We start from the raw sequence: 25,053 nt of genomic DNA, 5'->3' as shown, positions 1-25,053 counted from the left end.
CGTTCGCCCACATCGCCCCCACTATACTAAAGTTATTAAGCCCTACACCGCTGCCACTTTAATAAACCTATTAACCCCTAAACTGCAAGCCCCCCACAATGAAATATACTAAAGTACACTATTAACTCCTAAACGGAAAGCCCCCCACATCGCAATAAATTAAATTAAACTAGTAACCCCTAAACCTAATGCCCCCTAACTTTAGATTAAAATTACAATTTCTTTCATGTAATTAGCAAGAGTCCATGAGCTAGTGACGTATGGGATATACATTCCTACCAGGAGGGGCAAAGTTTCCCAAACCTCAAAATGCCTATAAATACACCCCTCACCACACCCACAATTCAGTTTTACAAACTTTGCCTCCGATGGAGGTGGTGAAGTAAGTTTGTGCTAGATTCTACGTTGATATGCGCTCCGCAGCAAGTTGGAGCCCGGTTTTCCTCTCAGCGTGCAGTGAATGTCAGAGGGATGTGAAGAGAGTATTGCCTATTTGAATGCAGTGATCTCCTTCTACGGGGTCTATTTCATAGGTTCTCTGTTATCGGTCGTAGAGATTCATCTCTTACCTCCCTTTTCAGATCGACGATATACTCTTATATATACCATTACCTCTGCTGATTCTCGTTTCAGTACTGGTTTGGCTTTCTACAAACATGTAGATGAGTGTCCTGGGGTAAGTAAATCTTATTTTCTGTGACACTCTAAGCTATGGTTGGGCACTTTGTTTATAAAGTTCTAAATATATGTATTCAAACATTTATTTGCCTTGACTCAGAATGTTCAACTTTCCTTATTTTTCAGACAGTCAGTTTCATATTTGGGATAATGCATTTGAATTAATCATTTTTTTCTTACCTTCAAAAATTTGACTCTTTTTTCCCTGTGGGCTGTTAGGCTCGCGGGGGCTGAAAATGCTTCATTTTATTGACGTGTCGCCGGAAGTTGCGTCATTTTTTTGACGTTATTTTGCGCCAAAGATGTCGGCGTTCCGGATGTGGCGTCATTTTGGCGCCAAAAGCATTTAGGCGCCAAATAATGTGGGCGTCTGATTTGGCGCTAAAAAATATGGGCGTCGCTTTTATCTCCACATTATTTAAATCTCATTTTTTATTGCTTCTGGTTGCTAGAAGCTTGTTCTTTGGCATTCTTTCCCATTCCTGAAACTGTCATTTATGGAATTTGATCAATTTTGCTTTATATGTTGTTTTTTCTCTTACATATTGCAAGATGTCTCACGTTGCATCTGAGTCAGAAGATACTACAGGAAAATCGCTGTCTAGTGCTGGATCTACCAAAGCTAAGTGTATCTGCTGTAAACTTTTGGTAGCTATTCCTCCGGCTGTTGTTTGTATTGATTGTCATGACAAACTTGTTAAAGCAGATAATATTTTCTTTAGTAATGTACCATTGCCTGTTGCAGTTCCCTCAACATCTAAGGTGCAGAATGTTCCTGATAACATAAGAGATTTTGTTTCTGAATCCATAAAGAAGGCTATGTCTGTTATTTCTCCTTCTAGTAAACATAAAAAATCTTTTAAAACTTCTCTCCCTACAGATGAATTTTTAAATGAACATCATCATTCTGATTCTGATGACTCTTCTGGTTCAGAGGATTCTGTCTCAGAGGTTGATGCTGATAAATCTTCATATTTATTTAAAATGGAATTTATTCGTTCTTTACTTAAAGAAGTACTAATTGCTTTAGAAATAGAGGATTCTGGTCCTCTTGATACTAATTCTAAACGTTTGGATAAGGTATTTAAAGCTCCTGTGGTTATTCCAGAAGTTTTTCCTGTTCCTAATGCTATTTCTGCAGTAATTTCCAAAGAATGGGATAAATTGGGTAATTCATTTACTCCTTCTAAACGTTTCAAGCAATTATATCCTGTGCCGTCTGATAGATTAGAATTTTGGGACAAAATCCCTAAGGTTGATGGGGCTATTTCTACCCTTGCTAAACGTACTACTATTCCTACGTCAGATGGTACTTCGTTTAAGGATCCTTTAGATAGGAAAATTGAATCCTTTCTAAGAAAAGCTTATCTGTGTTCAGGTAATCTTCTTAGACCTGCTATATCTTTGGCTGATGTTGCTGCAGCTTCAACTTTTTGGTTGGAAACTTTAGCGCAACAAGTAACACATCATGATTCTCATGATATTATTATTCTTCTTCAGCATGCTAATAATTTTATCTGTGATGCCATTTTTGATATTATCAGAGTTGATGTCAGGTTTATGTCTCTAGCTATTTTAGCTAGAAGAGCTTTATGGCTTAAAACTTGGAATGCTGATATGGCTTCTAAATCAACTCTACTTTCTATTTCTTTCCAGGGTAACAAATTATTTGGTTCTCAGTTGGATTCTATTATTTCAACTGTTACTGGTGGGAAAGGAACTTTTTTACCACAGGATAAAAAATCTAAAGGTAAAAACAGGGCTAATAATCGTTTTCGTTCCTTTCGTTTCAACAAAGAACAAAAGCCTGATCCTTCATCCTCAGGAGCAGTTTCAGTTTGGAAACCATCTCCAGTCTGGAATAAATCCAAGCCAGCTAGAAAGGCAAAGCCTGCTTCTAAGTCCACATGAAGGTGCGGCCCTCATTCCAGCTCAGCTGGTAGGGGGCAGGTTACGTTTTTTCAAGGAAATTTGGATCAATTCTGTTCACAATCTTTGGATTCAGAACATTGTTTCAGAAGGGTACAGAATTGGTTTCAAGATGAGACCTCCTGCAAAGAGATTTTTTCTTTCCCGTGTCCCAGTAAATCCAGTAAAAGCTCAAGCATTTCTGAATTGTGTTTCAGATCTAGAGTTGACTGGAGTAATTATGCCAGTTCCAGTTCCGGAACAGGGGATGGGGTTTTATTCAAATCTCTTCATTGTACCAAAGAAGGAGAATTCCTTCAGACCAGTTCTGGATCTAAAAATATTGAATCGTTATGTAAGGATACCAACGTTCAAGATGGTAACTGTAAGGACTATCTTGCCTTTTGTTCAGCAAGGGAATTATATGTCCACAATAGATTTACAGGATGCATATCTGCATATTCCGATTCATCCAGATCATTATCAGTTCCTGAGATTCTCTTTTCTGGACAAGCATTACCAGTTTGTGGCTCTGCCGTTTGGCCTAGCTACAGCTCCAATAATTTTTACAAAGGTTCTCGGTGCCCTTCTGTCTGTAATCAGAGAACAGGGTATTGTGGTATTTCCTTATTGGACGATCTTGGTACTTGCTCAGTCTTTACATTTAGCAGAATCTCATACGAATCGACTTGTGTTGTTTCTTCAAGATCATGGTTGGAGGATCAATTTACCAAAAAGTTCATTGATTCCTCAGACAAGGGTAACCTTTCTGGGTTTCCAGATGGATTCAGTGTCCATGACTCTGTCTTTAACAGACAAGAGACGTCTAAAATTAATTACAGCTTGTCGAAACCTTCAGTCACAATCATTCCCTTCGGTAGCCTTATGCATGGAAATTCTAGGTCTTATGACTGCTGCATCGGACGCGATCCCCTTTGCTCGTTTTCACATGCGACCTCTTCAGCTCTGTATGCTGAATCAATGGTGCAAGGATTACACAAAGATATCTCAATTAATATCTTTAAAACCGATTGTTCGACACTCTCTAACGTGGTGGACAGATCACCATCGTTTAATTCAGGGGGCTTCATTTGTGCTTCCGACCTGTACTGTAATTTCAACAGATGCAAGTCTCACAGGTTGGGGAGCTGTGTGGGGATCTCTGACGGCACAAGGAGTTTGGGAATCTCAGGAGGTGAGATTACCGATCAATATTTTAGAACTCCGTGCAATTTTCAGAGCTCTTCAGTTTTGGCCTCTTCTGAAGAGAGAATCGTTCATTTGTTTTCAGACAGACAATGTCACAACTGTGGCATACATCAATCATCAAGGAGGGACTCACAGTCCTCTGGCTATGAAAGAAGTATCTCGAATTTTGGTTTGGGCGGAATCCAGCTCCTGTCTAATCTCTGCGGTTCATATCCCAGGTATAGACAATTGGGAAGCGGATTATCTCAGTCTCCAAACGTTGCATCCGGGCGAATGGTCTCTTCACCCAGAGGTATTTCTTCAGATTGTTCAAATGTGGGAACTTCCAGAAATAGATCTGATGGCGTCTCATCTAAACAAGAAACTTCCCAGGTATCTGTCCAGATCCCGGGATCCTCAGGCGGAGGCAGTGGATGCATTATCACTTCCTTGAAAGTATCATCCTGCCTATATCTTTCCGCCTCTAGTTCTTCTTCCAAGAGTAATCTCCAAGATTCTGAAGGAATGCTCGTTTGTTCTGCTGGTAGCTCCGGCATGGTCTCACAGGTTTTGGTATGCGGATCTTGTCCGGATGGCCAATTGCCAACCGTGGACTCTTCCGTTAAGACCAGACCTTCTGTCTCAAGGTCCTTTTTTCCATCAGGATCTGAAATCCTTAAATTTAAAGGTATGGAGATTGAACGCTTGATTCTTGGTCACAGAGGTTTCTCTGACTCTGTGATTAATACTATGTTACAGGCTCGTAAATCTGTATCTAGAGAGATATATTATAGAGTCTGGAAGACTTATATTTCTTGGTGTCTTTCTCATCATTTTTCTTGGCATTCTTTTAGAATACCGAGAATATTACAGTTTCTTCAGGATGGTTTAGATAAGGGTTTGTCTGCAAGTTCCTTGAAAGGACAAATCTCTGCTCTTTCTGTTCTTTTTCACAGAAAGATTGCTATTCTTCCTGATATTCATTGTTTTGTACAAGCTTTGGTTCGTATAAAGCCTGTCATTAAGTCAATTTCTCCTCCTTGGAGTTTGAATTTGGTTCTGGGGGCTCTTCAAGCTCCTCCATTTGAACCTATGCATTCATTGGACATTAAATTACTTTCTTGGAAAGTTTTGTTCCTTTTGGCCATCTCTTCTGCCAGAAGAGTTTCTGAATTATCTGCTCTTTCTTGTGAGTCTCCTTTTCTGATTTTTCATCAGGATAAGGCGGTGTTGCGAACTTCTTTTGAATTTTTACCTAAAGTTGTGAATTCCAACAACATTAGTAGAGAAATTGTGGTTCCTTCATTATGTCCTAATCCTAAGAATTCTAAGGAGAAATCGTTGCATTCTTTGGATGTTGTTAGAGCTTTGAAATATTATGTTGAAGCTACTAAATCTTTCCGAAAGACTTCTAGTCTATTTGTTATCTTTTCCGGTTCTAGAAAAGGCCAGAAAGCTTCTGCCATTTCTTTGGCATCTTGGTTGAAATCTTTAATTCATCTTGCCTATGTTGAGTCTGGTAAAACTCCGCCTCAGAAAATTACAGCTCATTCTACTAGGTCAGTTTCTACTTCCTGGGCGTTTAGGAATGAAGCTTCGGTTGATCAGATTTGCAAAGCAGCAACTTGGTCCTCTTTGCATACTTTTACTAAGTTCTACCATTTTGATGTATTTTCTTCTTCTGAAGCAGTTTTTGGTAGAAAAGTACTTCAGGCAGCGGTTTCTGTTTGAATCTTCTGCTTATGTTTTTTTCATTAAACTTTATTTTGGGTGTGGATTATTTTCAGCAGGAATTGGCTGTCTTTATTTTGTCCCTCCCTCTCTAGTGACTCTTGTGTGGAAAGATCCACATCTTGGGTAGTCATTATCCCATACGTCACTAGCTCATGGACTCTTGCTAATTACATGAAAGAAAACATAATTTATGTAAGAACTTACCTGATAAATTCATTTATTTCATATTAGCAAGAGTCCATGAGGCCCGCCCTTTTTTGTGGTGGTTATGATTTTGTATAAAGCACAATTATTCCAATTCCTTATTTTATATGCTTTCGCACTTTTTTATCACCCCACTTCTTGGCTATTCGTTAAACTGAATTGTGGGTGTGGTGAGGGGTGTATTTATAGGCATTTTGAGGTTTGGGAAACTTTGCCCCTCCTGGTAGGAATGTATATCCCATACGTCACTAGCTCATGGACTCTTGCTAATATGAAAGAAATGAATTTATCAGGTAAGTTCTTACATAAATTATGTTTTCCCTACCTTAAATTAAAATGTACCTGTCAAATTAAAAAAACTAAGTTTAAACTAACAATTAAATTATATAATTATTAAACTAAAATTAAACAAACTACCAATTAAATTAAACTAAACTACACATTAAAAAAATCCAAACACTACTCTAAAAATTACAAACTATCTAATTACAAAAAATAAAAAAAGACTAAATTACAAAAAGAAACACTAAAGTACGAAAAATAACAAACGAAATTATCAAAAATAAAAAAGAATTACACCTAATCTAATAGCCCTATAAAAATAAAAAATGCAACCCAAAATAAAAAAAACCCTAGCCTACAATAAACTACCAACAGCCCTTAAAAGGGCCTTTTGTAGGGCATTGCCCTAAGTTAAACAGCTCTTTTACTTGTAAAAAAAAAAATACAAAGACCCCCCCAACGGTAAAACCCACCACCCAACTCACCCCCCAAAATAAAAAAACTCTAACAAAAACCTAAGCTACCCATTGCCCTGAAAAGGGTATTTGGATGGGCATTGAGAGCTGCTTAAATCCTATTGGCTGATTAGAACAGCTAATAGGATTTTAGCAGCTTTAATTCCTAATGGTTGATTAAAAATTTTCAGCCAATAGGAATGCAAGGGATGCCATCTTGGATCGCATACCTTGCATTTAAGATTCAGTGTACGACGGCAACCGTATGAAGAGGATACTCTGAGCCGGATTTCTTCAGGATGGACCCGCTCTGCGCCACCGGGATAAAGATAAAAGATGCCACCTGGATGAAGATTGAAGAGGCCGCCTGGATGAAGATCGTTCAAGCAGGACTTCAAAAACTGTAAGTGGATCTTCGGGGGGGGGGGGGGTTTAAGGTTTTTTTGGGTGGAGTTTTTTTTTTTAGTTTAGGGTTTGGGCATGTAAAAGAGCTAAATGCCCTCTTGAAGGGCAATGCCCATCCAAATGCCCTTTTCAGGGCACTGGTTAGCTAAGGTTTTATAGATGAGTTTTTTTTATTTTGTGGGTTTGGGGGTTGTATTTTTTTTCCTACAAAAAGAGCTGATATCTTTAGGGCAATGCCCCACAAAAGACCCTTTTAAGTTTAGTTTATTCTAGATTAGGTTTTTTATTTTGGGGTGTTTTTTTTTAATGGGTATTAGAATAGGAATAATTTTTATTATTTTTGATAATTTGTTTGTTATTTTGTGTAATGTATTTTTTTAGGCGGTGTTTGGGTTTTTTTTGTAGCAAAAGAGCTGTTTAACTTAGGGCAATGCCCTACAAAAGGTCCTTTTAAGGCCCCCCCAAAAGGCCCTTTTAAGGGCTCTTGGTAGTTTGGGGGGGTGGGGGTTTGTATATTGTTAGGGGGTGTTTGTTTTTGTAGCAAAAGAGCTGTTTAACTTAGGGCAATGCCCTACAAAAGGCCCTTTTAAGGGCCCCCAAAAGGCTCTTTTAAGGGCCCTTGGTAGTTTATTCTAGATTAGGCTTTTTTATTTTGGGGTGTTAAAGGGCATTAGAATAGGAATCATTTTTATTTATTTTTTGGATAATTTCGTTTTTGTTTTTTTTGTAATGGTAGGTTTTTTATTTTTTGTAATGGTAGGTTTTTTTATTTTTTGTAATGGTAGGTTTTTTTATTTTTTGTGTTTTTAGTGCTATATATTTTTTGTAATGTTAGGTTTTAGTGTAAGGTAGCTTAAGTTTTATTTCACAGGTAAGTTTGTATTTATTTTAACTAGGTAGTTAGTACATAGTTAATAACTATTTACTAACTAGTCTACCTAGTTAAAATAAATACAAACTTACCTGTGAAATAAAAAACAAATTATGCTTACCTGATAATTTCATTTCCATCTTGGGGAGGAGAGTCCATGGCTTCATTCATTACTATTGGGAATTAAGAATCTGGCCACCAGGAGGAGGCAAAGGCTTAAATACCTCTCCCACTCCCCTCATCCCCCAGTCATTCTGCAGAGGAAACAAGGAACAGTAGGAGAAACAGGGTATAAATGGTGCCAGAAGAGAAATTAAATTTAGGTCTGCCCACCGGAAATACGGGCGGGAGCCGTGGACTCTCCTCGTAACGATGGAAATGAAATTATCAGGTAAGCATAATTTATGTTTTCCATCTTAAGGGGAGGAGAGTCCACGGCTTCAGTCATAACATATACCCAAGCTCTAGAGGACACTGAATGAAACCGGGGGGGGGGGGGGGGGTAAAATGCGGACCCTAATTCTCCCAAAAGTCGGTTCCACAGAAGCAAAAACGTCAAATTTGTAAAACTTTGTAAAAGTGTGTAAGGAAGACGAGGTAGCTGCCTTACAAATTTGCTCCATAGAGGCCTCATTCTTGAAGGCCCAGGACGACGCCACAGCTCTAGTTGAATGAGCCGTGATCCTCTGAGGAGGCTTATGTCCCGCTGTCTCATAAGCCAAGCGAATCAAGCTCCTCAGCCAAAAAGACAAAGAAGTAGCAGAAGCCCTCTAACCCGTGCGCTTCCCTGAATACACGACAAAAAGAGATGTAGATTGCCTGAAGTCCTTTGTAGCCTGAAGATAGAACTTCAGGGCGCAGACCACATCTAGGTTATGAAGTAACCACTCCTTCGAAGAAGAAGGGTTAGGGCACAGGGAAGGAACAAAAATTTCCTGATTGATTTTACGATTAGACACCACCTTGGGGATAAATCCCAAGCCGGTGCGAAGAACCGCCTTATCTGAATGAAAAACCAGATAAGGTGGCCCATGCTGCAAGGCCGCCAGTTCAGATACTCTGCGAGCCGATGCGAAGGCCAACAGGAGTAAGCCACTGAGGTAATGTTGTCCGTCTGAAACCTTATGAAGTTGAACGCCCCCAGACGGGGCCACGCCTTCAGAGCATTGTAAATCGCTCGAAGTTCCAAGATATTTATCGGTAAAAGGGACTCCAGCGAAGACCATTTTCCCTGTGCCATTCTGGCACCCCAAACAGCTCCCCATTCCGCCAGACTCGCGTCCGTGGTCGCAATCTCTCAGGACGGTCTCAAGAAGGATGTCCACATGGACAGTTGTTCCGGGCGGATCCACAGGAGAGGGAGGTCTGAACCCGTACATCCATGGATATCAGCTGTGAGAGATCTGAATGATCGCCGTTCCAGTGCATCAACATGCATAACTGAAGAGGCCCGAGATGAAACCTGGCAAATGGAATGACGTCTATGCTGGAGACCATGAGCCCGATCACCTCCATACATTGGGCCACCGAGGGCCTCTCTTAGGATCAAAGGGCCAGACAAGAGGACGCAAGCTTCCTGCGTCTCTGATCCATAAGAAAAATCTTCATGGACACCAGAGTTTATCTTCCAATCATGAGATTGAAGTAACATGAGCAGAGACCTTGAATGGTCCACTGCCTGACTGAAGGACGGCGCCTGAACCAGGATGTCAGCTAGATAGGGCACCACCACAATGCCCCTGGACCTGGCTACAGCAAGCAGGGGCCCCCGAGAACCTTCGAGAAAATTCTTGGGGCCGTCGCCAGACTGAAAGGAAGGGCCACAAACTGGAAGTACTGGTCCAGAAACGCAAATCTTAGGAACTTGAAGTGATCCCTGTGAATTGGAACATGAAGGTAGGCATCCTTCAAGTCTATTGTGGTCATGAACTGCCCCTCTTGAACTAGGGGCAAAATGGACCTGATTGTTTCCATTTTGAACGATGGAACGGACAAAAACTTGTTTAAACACTTCAGATCCAAAAACGTGCAGAACGTGTTTTTTGGAACTACGAACAGATTTAAAATAATACCCTAGACCACTTTCTGCAGGGGGTACTGGTACGATAACACCTAGAGAGGAAAGATCCCTCACACATCCTAGAAAGGCCTCTTTTTTTTTCCGGCCTCGATGATAGGTTTGACACAAGGAACCTGCCCCTGGGAGGGAAGGACTTGAATCCTATCCTGTAACTCTTGGAGACAACCTCCAGAACCCATGGGTCTTGAACATCCTGCAACCAGGCTTTGGATAATAGAGGTAACCTGCACACAACTTGGTCCATAGACCTGTTGGGGGCGCCCCTTCATGCCGACTTGGTCTCTGCGGCTTCTTTTTCTGTTTAGACTTGTTCCAAGACTGAACAGGCTTCCAAGTTCCCTTGGACTGGTCCGCTTTCGTGGCGGGCTGCTGGCGCTAAGGCCTTATCCGCACGAAAGGGATGAAAAGTAGCTCCTTTCGGTTTAGCTTTCTTATCTTGGGGTAGGAAGGCACCCTTGCCTCCCATAACCGTAGAAATGATCGAGTCCAGCCCTGGACCGAACAGAATCTTTCCCTGAAAAGGCAGGGACAGCAACCTCAATTTAGAGGTCATGTCCGCCGACCAAGATTTTATCCACAAGGCCCTGCAAGCTAAAACCGAAAACCCTGACACCTTAGCATTCAGGCAAATAATTTGCATATTGGCGTCGCAAATGAAAGAATTGGCTACCTTTAAGCCTTAATCTTTTCCTGCACCTCTTCGAAAGAGGGTTCACCCTCAATCATTTCACCTAGGGAATGACAAATATGACGCAGGCTGAAAAACAAACCCTGTGTGCTGAAACATCTTTTTCAGCATGTTCTCTAACTTTTTATCCATGGGCTCCTTGAACGACAAACTATCCTCTAGGGGAATAGTCGTTCGCTTAGCGAGCGTGGAGATGGCCCCATCCACCCTATGGATGGTCCCCCACAGCTCCAACTGAGCCTCCGGAACGGGAAAAGTTTCTTAAAGGACCAGGAAGAGGAAAAGGAAGAACCTAATCGAGCCCATTCGTTCTTGATAATGTTAGCCATCTTTATAGGAATCGGGAAGGTCTGGGGTACCACCCTGTTCTCATAAACCTTATCTAGCTTAGGGATAGAAGGTTCCTCTGGAAGCTTCGGCTCTGGAACCTCTAGAGTAGCAAGCACTTGCCTTAGCAAAAAGCACACATTCTCCATCTTAAACCTATAGCCAGGCTCCTCTGCCGGCGCTTTAGATGACACGGATTCCGACCCAGAAGGAGACTCCTCCGAAGTGTCGGAGTGGGCCTCGTCATCGAACCACTCAGTTGGAACTTCCGACGAGAACAAGTCCTGAGTCGGGCCGCTCTGAAAGGCCCTACACTTGGGCTTAGCAGAACGTGGTAAGGCATGGATCACTTTAGAAACCGCCATCTGCAGTTGATACGCAAAATCTGGCGGTCAACATATCTCTCCGGAAGGAGCAACAGTCGGACCCCGGAGTGCTGCATGTGCAATAGGGGACTCAACTCGGGAACGCACCTCATGGGACGGAGAACTCTCAGAGGTGGACAGCTCAGTAGTACTAGACATTTTAGTCTTAGATGTCTTGACCCTCTCAAGACATGTGGAACATAATTGGGCAGGCTGGTCTACCGAAACCTCACAATAAACACAGGTATGAGACTTTGTCAAAGAGGGAGTACCTTCTAACGCGTCAGAATCCTCCATAGCTTGCGCTTTTATTAGATAAAAGAAAAACTAACAGGCACCTTTATAACCGCCAATGGCCGGGGCACTCACCACCTTCTATGAACCGGACTACAGAAACCGCTTTGTCTCCTCCGTTGCAGATCAGACCGGAAGTGAAAAGCCCCACACGGTCACGTGGGTGCCTCGCAGGACCGCCCCTGCCTAAAGGAGAAAACGCGCCAAAAAAGGACCGCACTAAAACTCCCATAAATAACCTGATAGTTCCACACATTGCCAGAGCCTCATCCTGCGCAGCGCAGAAATGACACAATAAACAATATCATGTATAACCCCCCCCTGTTCAATAAACCCCCTGCCAGGAATATTAACCCGTGAATCTGTAAAGATAAAAGGCGCCCTGTCTTCTATGTTAAAATTGTATATAAAATGAAACAATCTTACCAGAATCCACGCCGTGGAACAGGAACACGGCCCTTCAAGTGTGACATATAGCAGCGCTCCTGACATGGACTTGAGAGAAGAAAGCAGTCTGCGAAACACGTCAACGCCGATTGCTGTAGGAGCTGTTAATCTGAGTCGGGATGGTTTCGCAAAAGAGACTCTCCCTGCATCTCCGGACTCTAACTTTCACCAAAGCCCTCACTGAGAAGCCTTATAGGGCTACTTAAAACTCCTGTCCCATTGCGATGAGTAGTACCCTCCATAAGAGACCTCCGAGTCTTCGGCACCTCTCTGCCACCTCCTGTGACGAAAGGCAAAGAATGACTGGGGGATGAGGGAAGTGGGAGAGGTATTTAAGCATTTGGCTGTGGTGTCTTTGCCTCCTCCTGGTGGCCTGGTTCTTAATTCCCAATAGTAATGAATGAAGCCGTGAACTCTCCTCCCCTTTAGATGGAAATAAAACCTAAGCTAGCGACAATGTAACTATTAGTTATATTATAGCTAGCTTAGGTTTTATTTTACAGGTAAGTTTGTATTTAGTTTTAAATAGGAATTATTTAGTTAATAATTGTAAATTTAATTAAGCTCTATTTTAATTATGTTAAAGTAAGGGTGTTAATAGTTTAATTTAGGTTGCTGCGATGTGGGGGGCTGGCGGTTTAAGGGTTAATAGGTTTATTTAGTGATAGTGATGTGGGAGGACAGAAGTTTAGTGGTTAATAACTTTATTTAGTTGTGGCAATGTCGGTGACCGGCAGAATAGGGGTTAATAACTTTAATATTGTGGCAGCGATATCGGGAGTGGAAGATTAGGGGTTAATAACTACTTAGGTGGCGGCAATATCGGGAGCGGCAGATTAGGGGCTAATAACTGTAGGTAGGTGTCAGTGATGTCGGGGGCGGCAGATTAGGGGTGTTTAGACGTTGGGTTTACATTAGGGTGTTAGGTTTAAACGTTATTTTCTTTTTCCCCGTAGACATCAATGGGGCTGCGTTACAGAGCTTTTCTTTCCGCGATCGCAGGTGTTAGACTTTTTTCTGACCCGCTCTCACTATTGATGTCTATGGCGAAAGCATGCACGAGCACGTCAAAACAGTGCTTGTTTTGTGTGCGGTATGGAGCTTAAAAACCCTATATCGCACACACAAACTGGGTTTTGAAAACCTTGTAATGGCAGCGCTATAGGGGATTAAATAACGCAACTTTTGTTGAGTTTGTTAATTTCCCTATAGTGCTCAAAACTCGTAATCTATTTTATAGCTAGTACTATTACATACAATAATGTGAGGCTGCTGGGTAAAAGGTCCTACACATGTTACAAAATAGTGAACTGTGTGCGAATAAGGAACAATAAAGTAGTATCACATAGCGCATAACAGGATATGACAACACAGGCAAGTTCACTCTCACTTTAACAACTTTAGTAGCAAATGTGTAATACACATATATAAAAGCAAAAAACAATATTTATGCTTACCTGATAAATTTATTTCTCTTGTGGTGTATCCAGTCCACAGATTCATCCATTACTTGTGGGATATTCTCCTTCCCAACAGGAAGCTGCAAGAGGATCACCCACAGCAGAGCTGTCTATATAGCTCCTCCCCTAACTGCCACCTCCCAGTCATTCGACCGAAGACAAGCAAGAGAAAGGAGAAACTATAGGGTGCAGTGGTGACTGTAGTTTAAAATTAAAAAACACCTGCCTTAAAATGACAGGGCGGGCCGTGGACTGGATACATCACAAGAGAAATAAATTTATCAGGTAAGCATAAATTTTGTTTTCTCTTGTAAGGTGTATCCAGTCCACGGATTCATCCATTACTTGTGGGATACCAATACCAAAGCTATAGGACACGGATGAAGGGAGGGACAAGGCAGGCGCTTAAACGGAAGGCACCACTGCCTGTAAGACCTTTCTCCCAAAAATAGCCTCCGAAGAAGCAAAAGTATCAAATTTGTAGAATTTAGAAAAAGTATGAAGCGAAGACCAAGTCGCCGCCTTACAAATCTGTTCAACAGAAGCCTCATTTTTAAAAGCCCATGTGGAAGCCACCGCTCTAGTGGAATGAGCTGTAATTCTTTCAGGAGGCTGCTGGCCAGCAGTCTCATAAGTTAAGCGGATTATACTTCTTAACCAAAAAGAAAGAGAAGTTGCTGAAGCCTTTTGGCCTTTCCTCTGTCCAGAGTAGACAACAAACAATGCAGATGTTTGACGAAAATCTTTAGTAGCTTGTAAATAAAACTTTAAAGCACGAACCACGTCAAGATTGTGTAAAAGACGTTCCTTCTTTGAAGAAGGATTAGGACACAGTGACGGAACAACAATCTCCTGATTGCTATTCTTATTAGATACCACCTTAGGAAGAAACCCAGGTTTGGTACGCAAAACTACCTTATCTGTATGGAAGATCAGATAAGGGGAATCACACTGCAAGGCAGATAATTCTGAAACTCTTCGAGCTGAAGAGATAGCTACCAAAAACAGAACTTTCCAAGATAAAAGCTTGATATCTATGGAATGCAGAGGTTCAAACGGAACCCCTTGAAGAACTTTAAGCACTAAATTAAAACTCCATGGCGGAGCAACAGGTTTAAACACAGGCTTGATTCTAACTAAAGCCTGACAAAACGCCTGAACGTCTGGAACATCTGCCAGACGCTTGTGCAAGAGAATAGACAGAGCAGAAATCTGTCCCTTTAAGGAACTAGCTGACAATCCCTTCTCCAATCCTTCTTGGAGAAAAGATAATATCCTGGGAATCCTGACTTTACTCCATGAGTAACCCTTGGATTCACACCAATGAAGATATTTACACCATATCTTATGATAGATTTTCCTGGTGACAGGCTTTCGAGCCTGAATTAAGGTATCAATGACCGACTCAGAGAAACCACGTTTTGATAAAATCAAGCGTTCAATCTCCAGGCAGTCAGACGCAGAGAAATTAGATTTGGATGGTTGAAAGGACCCTGAAGTAGAAGGTGCTACCTCAGCGGTAGAGTCCATGGTGGAAGGGATGACATGTCCACCAGATCTGCATACCAAGTCCTGCGTGGCCACGCAGGTGCTATCAAAATCACAGAAGCTCTCTCCTGCTTGATCTTGGCAATCAGACGAGGGAGCAGAGGAAACGGTGGAAACACATAAGCCAGGTTGAAAGACCAAGGCGCTGCTAGAGCATCTATCAGCGCTGCCTTGGGATCCCTGGACCTGGATCCGTAACAAGGAAGCTTGGCGTTCTGACGAGATGTGAGATCCAGTTCTGGATTGCCCCAAAGTTGAATCAACTGTGCAAAAACCTCCGGATGGAGCTCCCACTCCCCCAGATGAAAAGTCTGTCGACTTAGAAAATCCGCCTCCCAGTTCTCTACTCCTGGGATATGGATAGCTGATAGATGGCAAGAGTGAACCTCTGCCCATAGAATTATTTTTGAAACCTCCAACATTGCTAGGGAACTCCTTGTTCCCCCTTGATGGTTGATGTAGGCTACAGTCGTGATATTGTCCGACTGAAATCTGATGAACCGGACCGCAGCTAGCTGAGGCCAAGCCTGAAGAGCATTGAATATCGCTCTTAGTTCCAGAATGTTTATCGGAAGGAGTGTCTCCTCCTGAGTCCACAAGCCCTGAGCCTTCAGGGAGTTTCAGACTGCACCCCAGCCCAGAAGGCTGGCATCTGTCGTTATTATTGTCCAATCTGGCCGACAGATGGACCCGAGATAGCCACCAGAGAAGAGAATCCCTGGTCTCTTGATCCAGATTTAGTAGAGGGGGCAAATCTGTGTAATCCCCATTCCACTGACTCAGCATGCAGAGTTGCAGCGGTCTGAGATGTAGGCGGGCAAACGGCACTATGTCCATTGCCGCTACCATTAAGCCGATTACTTCCATACACTGAGCCACTGAAGGGCGAGAAGTAGAATAAAGAACACGGCAGGAATTTAGAAGTTTTGACAACCTGGCCTCAGTCAGATAAATCTTCATTTCTACAGAATCTATCAGAGTTCCTAGGAAGGAAACTCTTGTGAGAGGGGATAGAGAACTCTTTTCTTCGTTCACTTTCCACCCATGCGACCTCAGGAATGCCAGAACAATGTCTGTATGGGACCTGGCGATTTGAAAATTCGACGCCTGTATTAGAATGTCGCCTAGGTAAGGGGCTACTGCTATACCCCACGGCCTTAGGACCGCTAGGAGTGACCCCAGAACCTTCGTAAAGATTCTTGGTGCCGTAGCTAACCCAAAGGGAAGAGCCACAAACTGGTAATGCCTGTCTAGGAAGGCGAACCTGAGAAACCGATGATGATCTCTGTGTATCGGAATGTGCAGATAAGCATCCTTTAAGTCCACGGTAGTCATATATGGACCCTCCTGGATCATAGGTAGGATGGTTCGAATAGTCTCCATCTTGAAGGATGGGACTCTGAGAAATTTGTTTAGGATCTTGAGATCTAAGATTGGTCTGAAGGTTCCCTCTTTCTTGGGAACTTTGGAACTGGGTGGATCACTCCCATAACTAGGAGGTCTTGAACACAATGTAAGAATGCCTCTCTCTTTATCTGGTTTGCAGATAATTGTGAGAGATGAAATCTTCCTTTTGGGGAAGAAGCTTTGAAGTCCAGAAGATATCCCTGGGATACAATTTCCAACGCCCAGGGATCCTGGACATCTCTTGCCCAAGCCTGGGCGAAGAGAGAAAGTCTGCCCCCTACTATATCCGTTACCGGATCGGGGGCTGATCTTTCATGCTGTCTTAGAGGCAGCAGCAGGCTTTTTGGCCTGTTTTCCTTTGTTCCAAGCCTGGTTAGGTCTCCCGACCGGCTTGGACTGGGCAAAATTTCCCTCTTGTTTTGTATTAGAGGAAGTTGAAGCTGCGCCACTCTTGAAGTTTCGAAAGGCACGAAAATTAGGCTGTTTGGTCCTTAATTTGTTGGACCTATCCTGAGGAAGGGCGTGACCTTTTCCTCCAGTAATATCAGAAATGATCTCCTTCAGTCCAGGCCCGAATAGGGTCTGCCCCTTGAAGGGAATGTTGAGAAGCTTAGACTTTGAAGTAACGTCAGCTGACCAGGATTTAAGCCATAGCGCCCTACGCGCCTGAATAGCAAAACCTAGCCGTTAGTTTGGTTAAATGAACAACGGCGTCAGAAACAAATGAATTGGCTAGCTTAAGAGCTTTAAGCTTGTCAAGGATATCATCCAATGGGGTTTCTACCTGTAGAGCCTCTTCTAGAGACTCAAACCAGAAGGCCGCAGCAGCAGTGACAGGGGCAATGCATGCAAGGGGCTGGAGAATAAAACCTTGTTGAATAAAAATTTTCTTAAGGTAACCCTCTAATTTTTTGTCCATTGGATCTAGAAAAGCACAACTGTCCTCGACAGGGATAGTTGTACGCTTCGCTAGAGTAGAGACTGCTCCCTCCACCTTAGGGACCGTTGGCCACAAGTCCCTTGTAGCAGCATCTATGGGAAACATTTTTTTAAAAACAGGAGGGGGAGAGAACGGTACACATGGTCTATCCCATTCCTTAGTAATAATTTCTGAAAACCTCTTAGGTATTGGAAAAACATCAGTGTAAACAGGCACTGCGTAGTATTTATCCAATCTACACAATTTCTCTGGGACCACAATGGTGTCACAGTCATCCAGAGTTGCTAAAACCTCCCTGAGCAACATGCGGAGGTGTTCAAGCTTAAATTTAAATGTAGACATATCAGAATCAGGTTTAAGTGTCTTCCCTGAGTCAGAAAAATCACCCACAGATAGAAGCTCTCCTTCTTCGGCTTCTGCACATTGTGAGGGTATATCGGACATAGCTACTAAAGCGTCAGAGAGCTCTGTATTTGTTCTAACCCCAGAGCTGTCTCGCTTTCCTTGTAACCCTGGCAGTTTGGACAATACTTCTGTAAGAGTATGATTCATAACTGCCGCCATGTCTTGTAAAGTATACGCAATGGGCGCGCTAGATGTACTTGGCGCCCCTTGAGTGGGAGTTATAGGCTCAGACACGTGGGGAGAGTTAGTCGGCATAACTTCCCCCTTGTCAATTTCCTCTGGTGATAAATCTTTTAAAGCCAGAATATGGTCTTTATAACTTATAGTAAGATCAGTGCATTTGGTACACATTCTAAGAGGGGGTTCCACAATGGCTTCTAAACATAATGAACAAGGAGTTTCCTCTATGTCAGACATGTTTAACAGACTAGCAGTGAGACCAGCAAGCTTTGAAAACACTTTAATTAATGTGAAAAAGCAGAATATAAAAAACGGTACTGTGCCTTTAAGGGAAAAAAACAAACACAAAAACTGCAAAACAGTGAAAAAAGCAGTTAACTCTATGAAATTTTTACAGTGTATATAATAGACTAAAATAGCATTGCACCCACTTGCAAATGGATGATTAACCCCTCAATTTCAAAAACGAAGCAAAAAACTGTAAAAACCGTTATAACAGTCACAAGCAAACTGCCACAGCTCTACTGTGGCTCCTACCTTCCCATAAAACGACTTTTGTAGGCACAAAAACCCTTTACAGAGGTCCAATATGTCAGGGGACTCCTTCAGGGAAGCTGGATGTCTCAGAATGTAAAAACAACTGCCCAATTAGAGCGCGAAAATAGGCCCCTCCCACCATGCACTCAAAGTCAGAGGGCCTTAAAAAACTATTCCTAGGAGTAAATTAACAGCCATTTGGAAAACTAGGCCCCAAATAAAGATTTATCACCTCAGTAAAAAACGTTCTTAATATATATGCAAACGTTTTACATACTAAGCCATAATAGACAGTAATATGAAAATTACCCTTTACTGCAAGCATGATGCCAGTCGTTTATTAAATCACTGCAATCAGGCTTACCTTAACTATATCAGGCACTGTCAGCATTTTCTAGTTCTTATCATCCTCTAGAAAAAATATACTGAACATACCTCAGAGCAGTTAATTCTGCAGGCCGTTCCCCCAGCTGAAGTTTTCCCATACTCTTCAGATATGTGTGAGAACAGCAGTGGATCTTAGTTACAACCTGCTAAGATCATCTAAATCCTCAGGCAAATTCATCTTCTAATTTCTGCCTGAGGTAAAAAAACAGTACAACGCCGGCACCGTTTAAAAATAACAAACTTTTGATTGAATATAAACTACACTAATGCACCACATCTCTCTTAAACTTCCCTTGCCGAGAGCTGCAAGAGAATGACTGGGAGGTGGCAGTTAGGGGAGGAGCTATATAGACAGCTCTGCTGTGGGTGATCCTCTTGCAGCTTCCTGTTGGGAAGGAGAATATCCCACAAGTAATGGATGAATCCGTGGACTGGATACGCCTTACAAGAGAAATACAATTTAATTCATTCTTTTTTTCAAATACTGTACTTCTTTTTCCCACTACAGTGTCTTTGAGTTGAAGAGAAGATAGTGTTTGTGCACACGGCATCCATATGAACATATTACTCACTGGGTGACAAGGACCAATCTTACTGCTTTACTAGTGGGGAGAGACATGAAAAAGCATAACTAAACAAAATGTAGTGCTCAACACAGGAAAATCTTTTTCTCTGCAATTCATTTTAAAATAATCTCTTAGCCAAATGATAAAATCTCTTCACCTGTGCTCTGCCACTAGCGGTTTTACAGTGAGATCCTTATATCTTGGCCAGTGTGTAGCTCTAAATGTTGGTTATAAGTTTGCTATATTGTCATTATATAAAAAGGCCCTTACCTCATCTTCACTTGGAGACCAAAAGCCTCTCTTGAGGTTGGGATCTAGACTTTTCGACCACCGATAAAGGAGCTGCATGCCGTCTCTGCCTTCCATGAAGTAGGATACTAAAAAATATATGTTACTATGTTTAAGAGGAAAACTGGGTGAAAGACGTAGGAGAAAGAGAGAGAGAGAGAGAGAAAGAAAGAGAGAAAAAGAGAGAGAGAAAGAGAAAAAGAGAAATAATTCAATTCTGCCAGGGTGCTATAGAAAGTTCAAATATCCAAGTTATAACACAAGCACTCACTGGACTTGATACAGGTGAAATAAAAAGCGTTTTACTCCATATAAACCAGTGACGTTTCGAGGTGTTTACCCCTTCATCAGACCAACCGTTGGTCTGATGAAGGGGTGAACACCACAAAACGTCACTGGTTTATATGGAATAAAACACTTTTTATTTCACCTGTATCAAGTCCAGTGAGTGCTTGTGTTATAACTTGTATATATATATATATAAATAAAAACAATAAGCTTATATTGTAGATTAAATGTTAAAATGAGAACAGGAGTCCATAATTAATTGAGGTTATAGTCTTTGACATATATTGTTAAATACAAAAGTGATATTGATTAAAGAGACACGAAACCCAAATTGTTTTCTCTAATAAATCAGACAGAGTGTGTGATTTTAAACAACTTTCCAATCTATTTATAGTATCTAATTTCTAATTATCTACAATCTCTTTGTATCCTTAGTTGAAAAGCATACCTACTTAGAAGCAGGAGTGCATTGCTGGGAGCTAGCTGCTGATTGGTGGCCGCACATAAATGCTTCTTTTCATTGGTTCAATAGATGTGTTCAGCTAGGTCCCAGTCGTACATTGCTGCTCTTTCAATAAAATATACTAAGAAAATAAAGCAAAATTTGATAAAAGAAGTAAATTGAAAAGTTGTTTAAAACCACATGCTCTATCTGAATCATTAAAGAAAAAAAATGTGGTTTCATGTCCCTTTAAAGTAATTATAAGCTGTTGATATAAATTTGATAACTGCACTTTATTGCTTTTTCTTTTTTCTCTGTAATTCCGGGGATGGAAGACACAGATAAAAGATGAAGATGAAGGGAAAAAAACAGAAATTAATTACTGAAAAAATAAAAAAATACAACACAAGACTCTGTATGTAATTATAGGGAACATTAACGTTCATATAACGTTCATGAAAACTAGTAAATGAGCTGTAATAAGGAATTCCTTGTAAGTATTGGCAAAATAGCTTTTACAGATAAAATATTCCCTTACTTTTCTGGTAGGGTATGTGGTTCCCGACACGCATTTGCTGGACTAAATGTGTCAGCATTTCATCTTCATCCTTGGTAAACTCCTTCTTCTTGAACTCTTTATTGTGTTGCTGGAATTTCTGTAGACACTGGAATGCGGTACGGTTGGTCTGAAAGAAAATTAGAACAGTTCACTATGTATTCACAAGCATATAGTCTACCATTTGTCAGGAATCAGACTGAGACAAGAAATGCAAAAATAATCACACCTTTATTAATAGCAAAAAATAATAAAAAGTCCACAAGACAAATAGCAAGCCAGGAATCAAAACCAGAGCTGGTAGTCAGACGAGCCGAGTCAGGAGCCAAAGCGAATAGTCAGACGAGCCAGAATCAGGAACATGGAGAACAGCAGAGTCAGGAACAAGTCAGGGATTAGGAACCAGGAGGGACATCAGACAGCCAGGTAATACACAGGAGCTCTCACAAACAGGTCTGAGACAACGCAAGGGCAAAGCATACTGAACAGAGGCCCTTTAAATAATAAGTGATGACATCACAATTCTGAGACTACATCCTGTCTCACACTGATGATGTACACCAGTCTGGTCATAAAAGGAAGTGCAGGAAATGAGCAGCATCACACAGTATGCACCAGAGTCAGCAAGAGAGGTGAGTAAAATGGCTGCCAGCAGCACATGGCAAACAGAGCAGGGAAAAAACCCTGACACCATTACAGTCAATACACATTTTTATGCACACTGGTTCACATTCGGCTAGATTACGAGTTTTGTCGGTAAAGACTTGCGTTGCTAACAAGCCTTTTTTTCCAGCGCTCACTTTAAACAACGCTGGTATTACAAGTTTTATGAATGGCTCCGTTAGCCTCAGAAAAGTGAGCGTTGAGCAAATTTAGCGCCACTTCTCACTGTAATACCAGCGTTGCTTACGGTAGCGGTAAGCTGGCTAAAACGTGCTTGTGCACGATCTCCCCATAGGAAACAATGGGGCTGAGACGGCAGAAAAAAAACTAACGCTTGCAAAAAAGCAGTGTTCAGCTCCTAACGCAGCCCCATTGTTTCCAATAGGAAAATACTTTCTAAGTCTACACCTAACACCCTAACATGAAGCCCGAGTCTAAACACCCCATACCTTACACTTATTAACCCCTAATCTGCCACCCCCGACATTCTCGCCACCTGCATTATATTATTAACCCCTAATCTGCCGCTCCGGACACCGCCGCCACCTACATTATATTATTAACCCCTAATCTGCTGCCCCTAACATCGCCAACACCTACTTACATTTATTAACCCCTAATCTGCCACCACCAACGTCGCCGCTACTATAATAAAGTTATTAACCCCTAAACCTAAGTCTAACCCTAACACCCCCCTAATTTAAATATAATTTAAATACATCTAAATAAAATAACTACAATTAAATAAATTATTCCTATTTAAAACTAAATACTTACTGTAAAATAAACCATAAGATAGCTACAATATAACTAATAGTTACATTGTAGCTATCTTATGATTTATTTTTATTTTACTGGCAACTTTGTATTTATTTTAACTAGGTACAATAGTTATTAAATAGTTATTAACTATTTAATAACTACCTAGCTAAAATAAGTACAAATTTACCTGTAAAATAAATCCTAACCTAAGTTACAATTACACCTAACACTACACTATCATTAAATTAATTACATAAAACTACCTACAATTAATTACAATTAAATTCAATAAACTAAATTACGGGGAAAAACCCCCACTATATTACTAAAAAAAATAAACATTAAATTACAGAAAATAAAAAATTACAAGAAGTTTAAACTAATTACACCTAATCTAAGCCCCCTAATAAAATAAAAAAGCCCCCCAAAATAACAAAAAGCCCTACCCTATACTAAATTACAAATAGCCCTTAAAAGGGCCTTTTGCAGGGCATTGCCCCAAAGTAATCAGCTCTTTTACCTGTAAAAAAAAAAAGAATACAATACCCCCCCAACATTACAACCCACCACCCACACAGCCCTACTCTAAAACCCACCCAATACCCCCTTAAAAAAAACTAACACTACCCCATTGAAGATCACCCTACCTTGAGCCGTCTTCACCCAGCCGGGCACCAGTGGTCATCCGATCCGTCCAGAAGTCTTCATCCGATGGGCCAGAAGAGGACATCCAGACCGGCAGAAGTCTTCATCCTATCCAGGCAGAAGAGGACATCCGGACCGGAGAAGGCTTCATCCAAGCGGCATCGTCTATCTTCATCCATCTGACGAGACCGGCTCCATCTTGAAGACCTCCGGTGCGGAACATCCTTCTAGGCCGACGACTTATGGTTACGTTAGGGTTATGCTTAGGGTTACGTTAGGGTTAGGTTTAGGGATTAATATTTATTTAGTGTTAGTGATGTTGGAGGCCAGAGGTTTAGGGGTTAATAACTTTAGCATAGTGGCGGCGACACTGAGGGCGGCATATTAGGGGTTAATAACTAATGTAGGTGGTGGCGATGTTAAGGGCGGCAGATTAGGGGTTAATAAGTGTATTTAGGTGGTGGCGATGTTAGGGGCAGCAGATTAGGGGTTAACTGTATGTAGGTGGCGGCGATATCGGGAGTGGCAGATTAGGGGTTAATAGTTTTATTTAGGTGGCTGCGATGTTAAGGGCTGCAGATTAGGGGTTAATAACATTATGTAGGTTGCGGCGATGTCAGGGGCAGCAGATTAGGGGTGTTTAGACGTGGTTTTTATGTTAGGGTGTTAGGTTTAAACGTAACTTTTTCTTTCCCCATAGACATCAATGGGGCTGCGTTACAGAGCTTTTGTTTCCGCGATTGCAGGTGTTAGGCTTTTTTTTGCCGGCTCTCCCCATTTATGTCTATGGGGAAATCGTGCACGAGCACGTAAAAGCAGCGCTTGTATTTGAGTGAAGCATGGAGCTCAACGCCACCATATTGCCCGCGTAAGCTGGGTTTTTTCAAACCTGTAATAGCATCGCTAAGAAAGGTGAGCGATGAAAATAACGTACACTAAATTAGCAAGCAGCCATAACGCCATAACTTGTAATCTAGCCGATTGTGCCCTACAATATTTTATTGTGTATAAATGTGTTTTTAGGGAGACGTCTCATTCTGTATGTTTAACTATATGGTATATATAATTAAATTAACATTTTTATAGATATCTTAAGCTTCCAAGCGCTCTCTTAAATTCTTAAAATAAAATCCTTTTTTTTTTGTAAACCAACATAGCATAGTGCACCAGCTGGTGAAACTTCTGACCTGTCCATCCCATTCATATTTTTTTTCAGCTATAGCAGGAGAGGACTAGAGTTGTTATTAAGGCCCGGATTTTTAGGTTTTTAGCTCAATTTTGTTATTATTGATTTTTTTTTTCTTTCTTAATATATATTTTTATTTATGTTAATAATAAGAAGAATCCCTGATCGGTCTGAAGCACACTCACCCCTAGCTCATCAGCGATTGCTTGCCAGTTGACGTAGTTATGTTTCAAAGAAATTTTCTGCAGTTTATCAATCTCTTCCTCTGCCCACTCCACCTTGCTTATGTGTGGATGCTCACGGTTCTGCCAAATCATCTTCAATTTTTCTGCACTGTGAACGCCTTCAAACTGTGAAAATTCGCAGAAAACGTAAAACAAGGGCTGGCGATCGCCACGGTGCAATAAAACCATAGTTTAGGTATATAGTTGAACACAATCTTCTCTTCACATTGTAAACATGAATTAAAAACACACAATAATTATATAGGATGGCAAAACAATTAAAAAGAAACAGTTATGATAATAGCAAGACAAAAAAACGTGAATGATTTTTTTGTGTGTAAATGGACAAATTTATTTTTCTCTGTTAAAACTCCAGTTTCCTGTTGGGAATGATGAGGAGTGTCAGGCTGTACTAAAGAGAAATTGTAATATAAAATGTTTATTATACATGTGAATTGTTTCAGGTTTTGTTATTTGTTGCACAAAAGAATAACACATTTACACTCCATTTCTTGACTTTGTATAGTTCTGACACTATTGGAGCAGAAGTGCAACTCCAAATATCTTTAGTTACCAAAATATTTAGAGCTCTAATACATCTGGTGTTGGAATTAAACGCAAGAATCTGCTGAGCGATCAGTGC

The 25,053-nt window shown here is 41.3% G+C and overlaps 1 protein-coding gene across 1 annotated transcript in view; it reads right to left on the bottom strand.

Moving 5' to 3' along the window:
* SNAPC4 (small nuclear RNA activating complex polypeptide 4) overlaps nucleotides 1-25,053 on the bottom strand; it is a 221,792-nt gene that overhangs the window by 145,310 nt on the left and 51,429 nt on the right. Inside the window, exons 10-12 of the mRNA XM_053695908.1 lie at nucleotides 24,372-24,536; nucleotides 20,913-21,060; nucleotides 19,627-19,733 (exon numbers count right to left, since the gene is read on the bottom strand). Coding sequence (XP_053551883.1) covers nucleotides 19,627-19,733; nucleotides 20,913-21,060; nucleotides 24,372-24,536 — 420 coding nt within the window. The remainder of the gene's footprint in view (nucleotides 1-19,626; nucleotides 19,734-20,912; nucleotides 21,061-24,371; nucleotides 24,537-25,053) is intronic.

The sequence above is a fragment of the Bombina bombina genome, chromosome 12, assembly GCF_027579735.1.
Source record: "Bombina bombina isolate aBomBom1 chromosome 12, aBomBom1.pri, whole genome shotgun sequence".
In the NCBI taxonomy this organism is placed as follows: domain Eukaryota; kingdom Metazoa; phylum Chordata; class Amphibia; order Anura; family Bombinatoridae; genus Bombina; species Bombina bombina.
The sequence above is the reverse complement of the archived record's forward strand: the minus strand, read 5'-3'. Positions and strand labels throughout refer to the sequence as shown.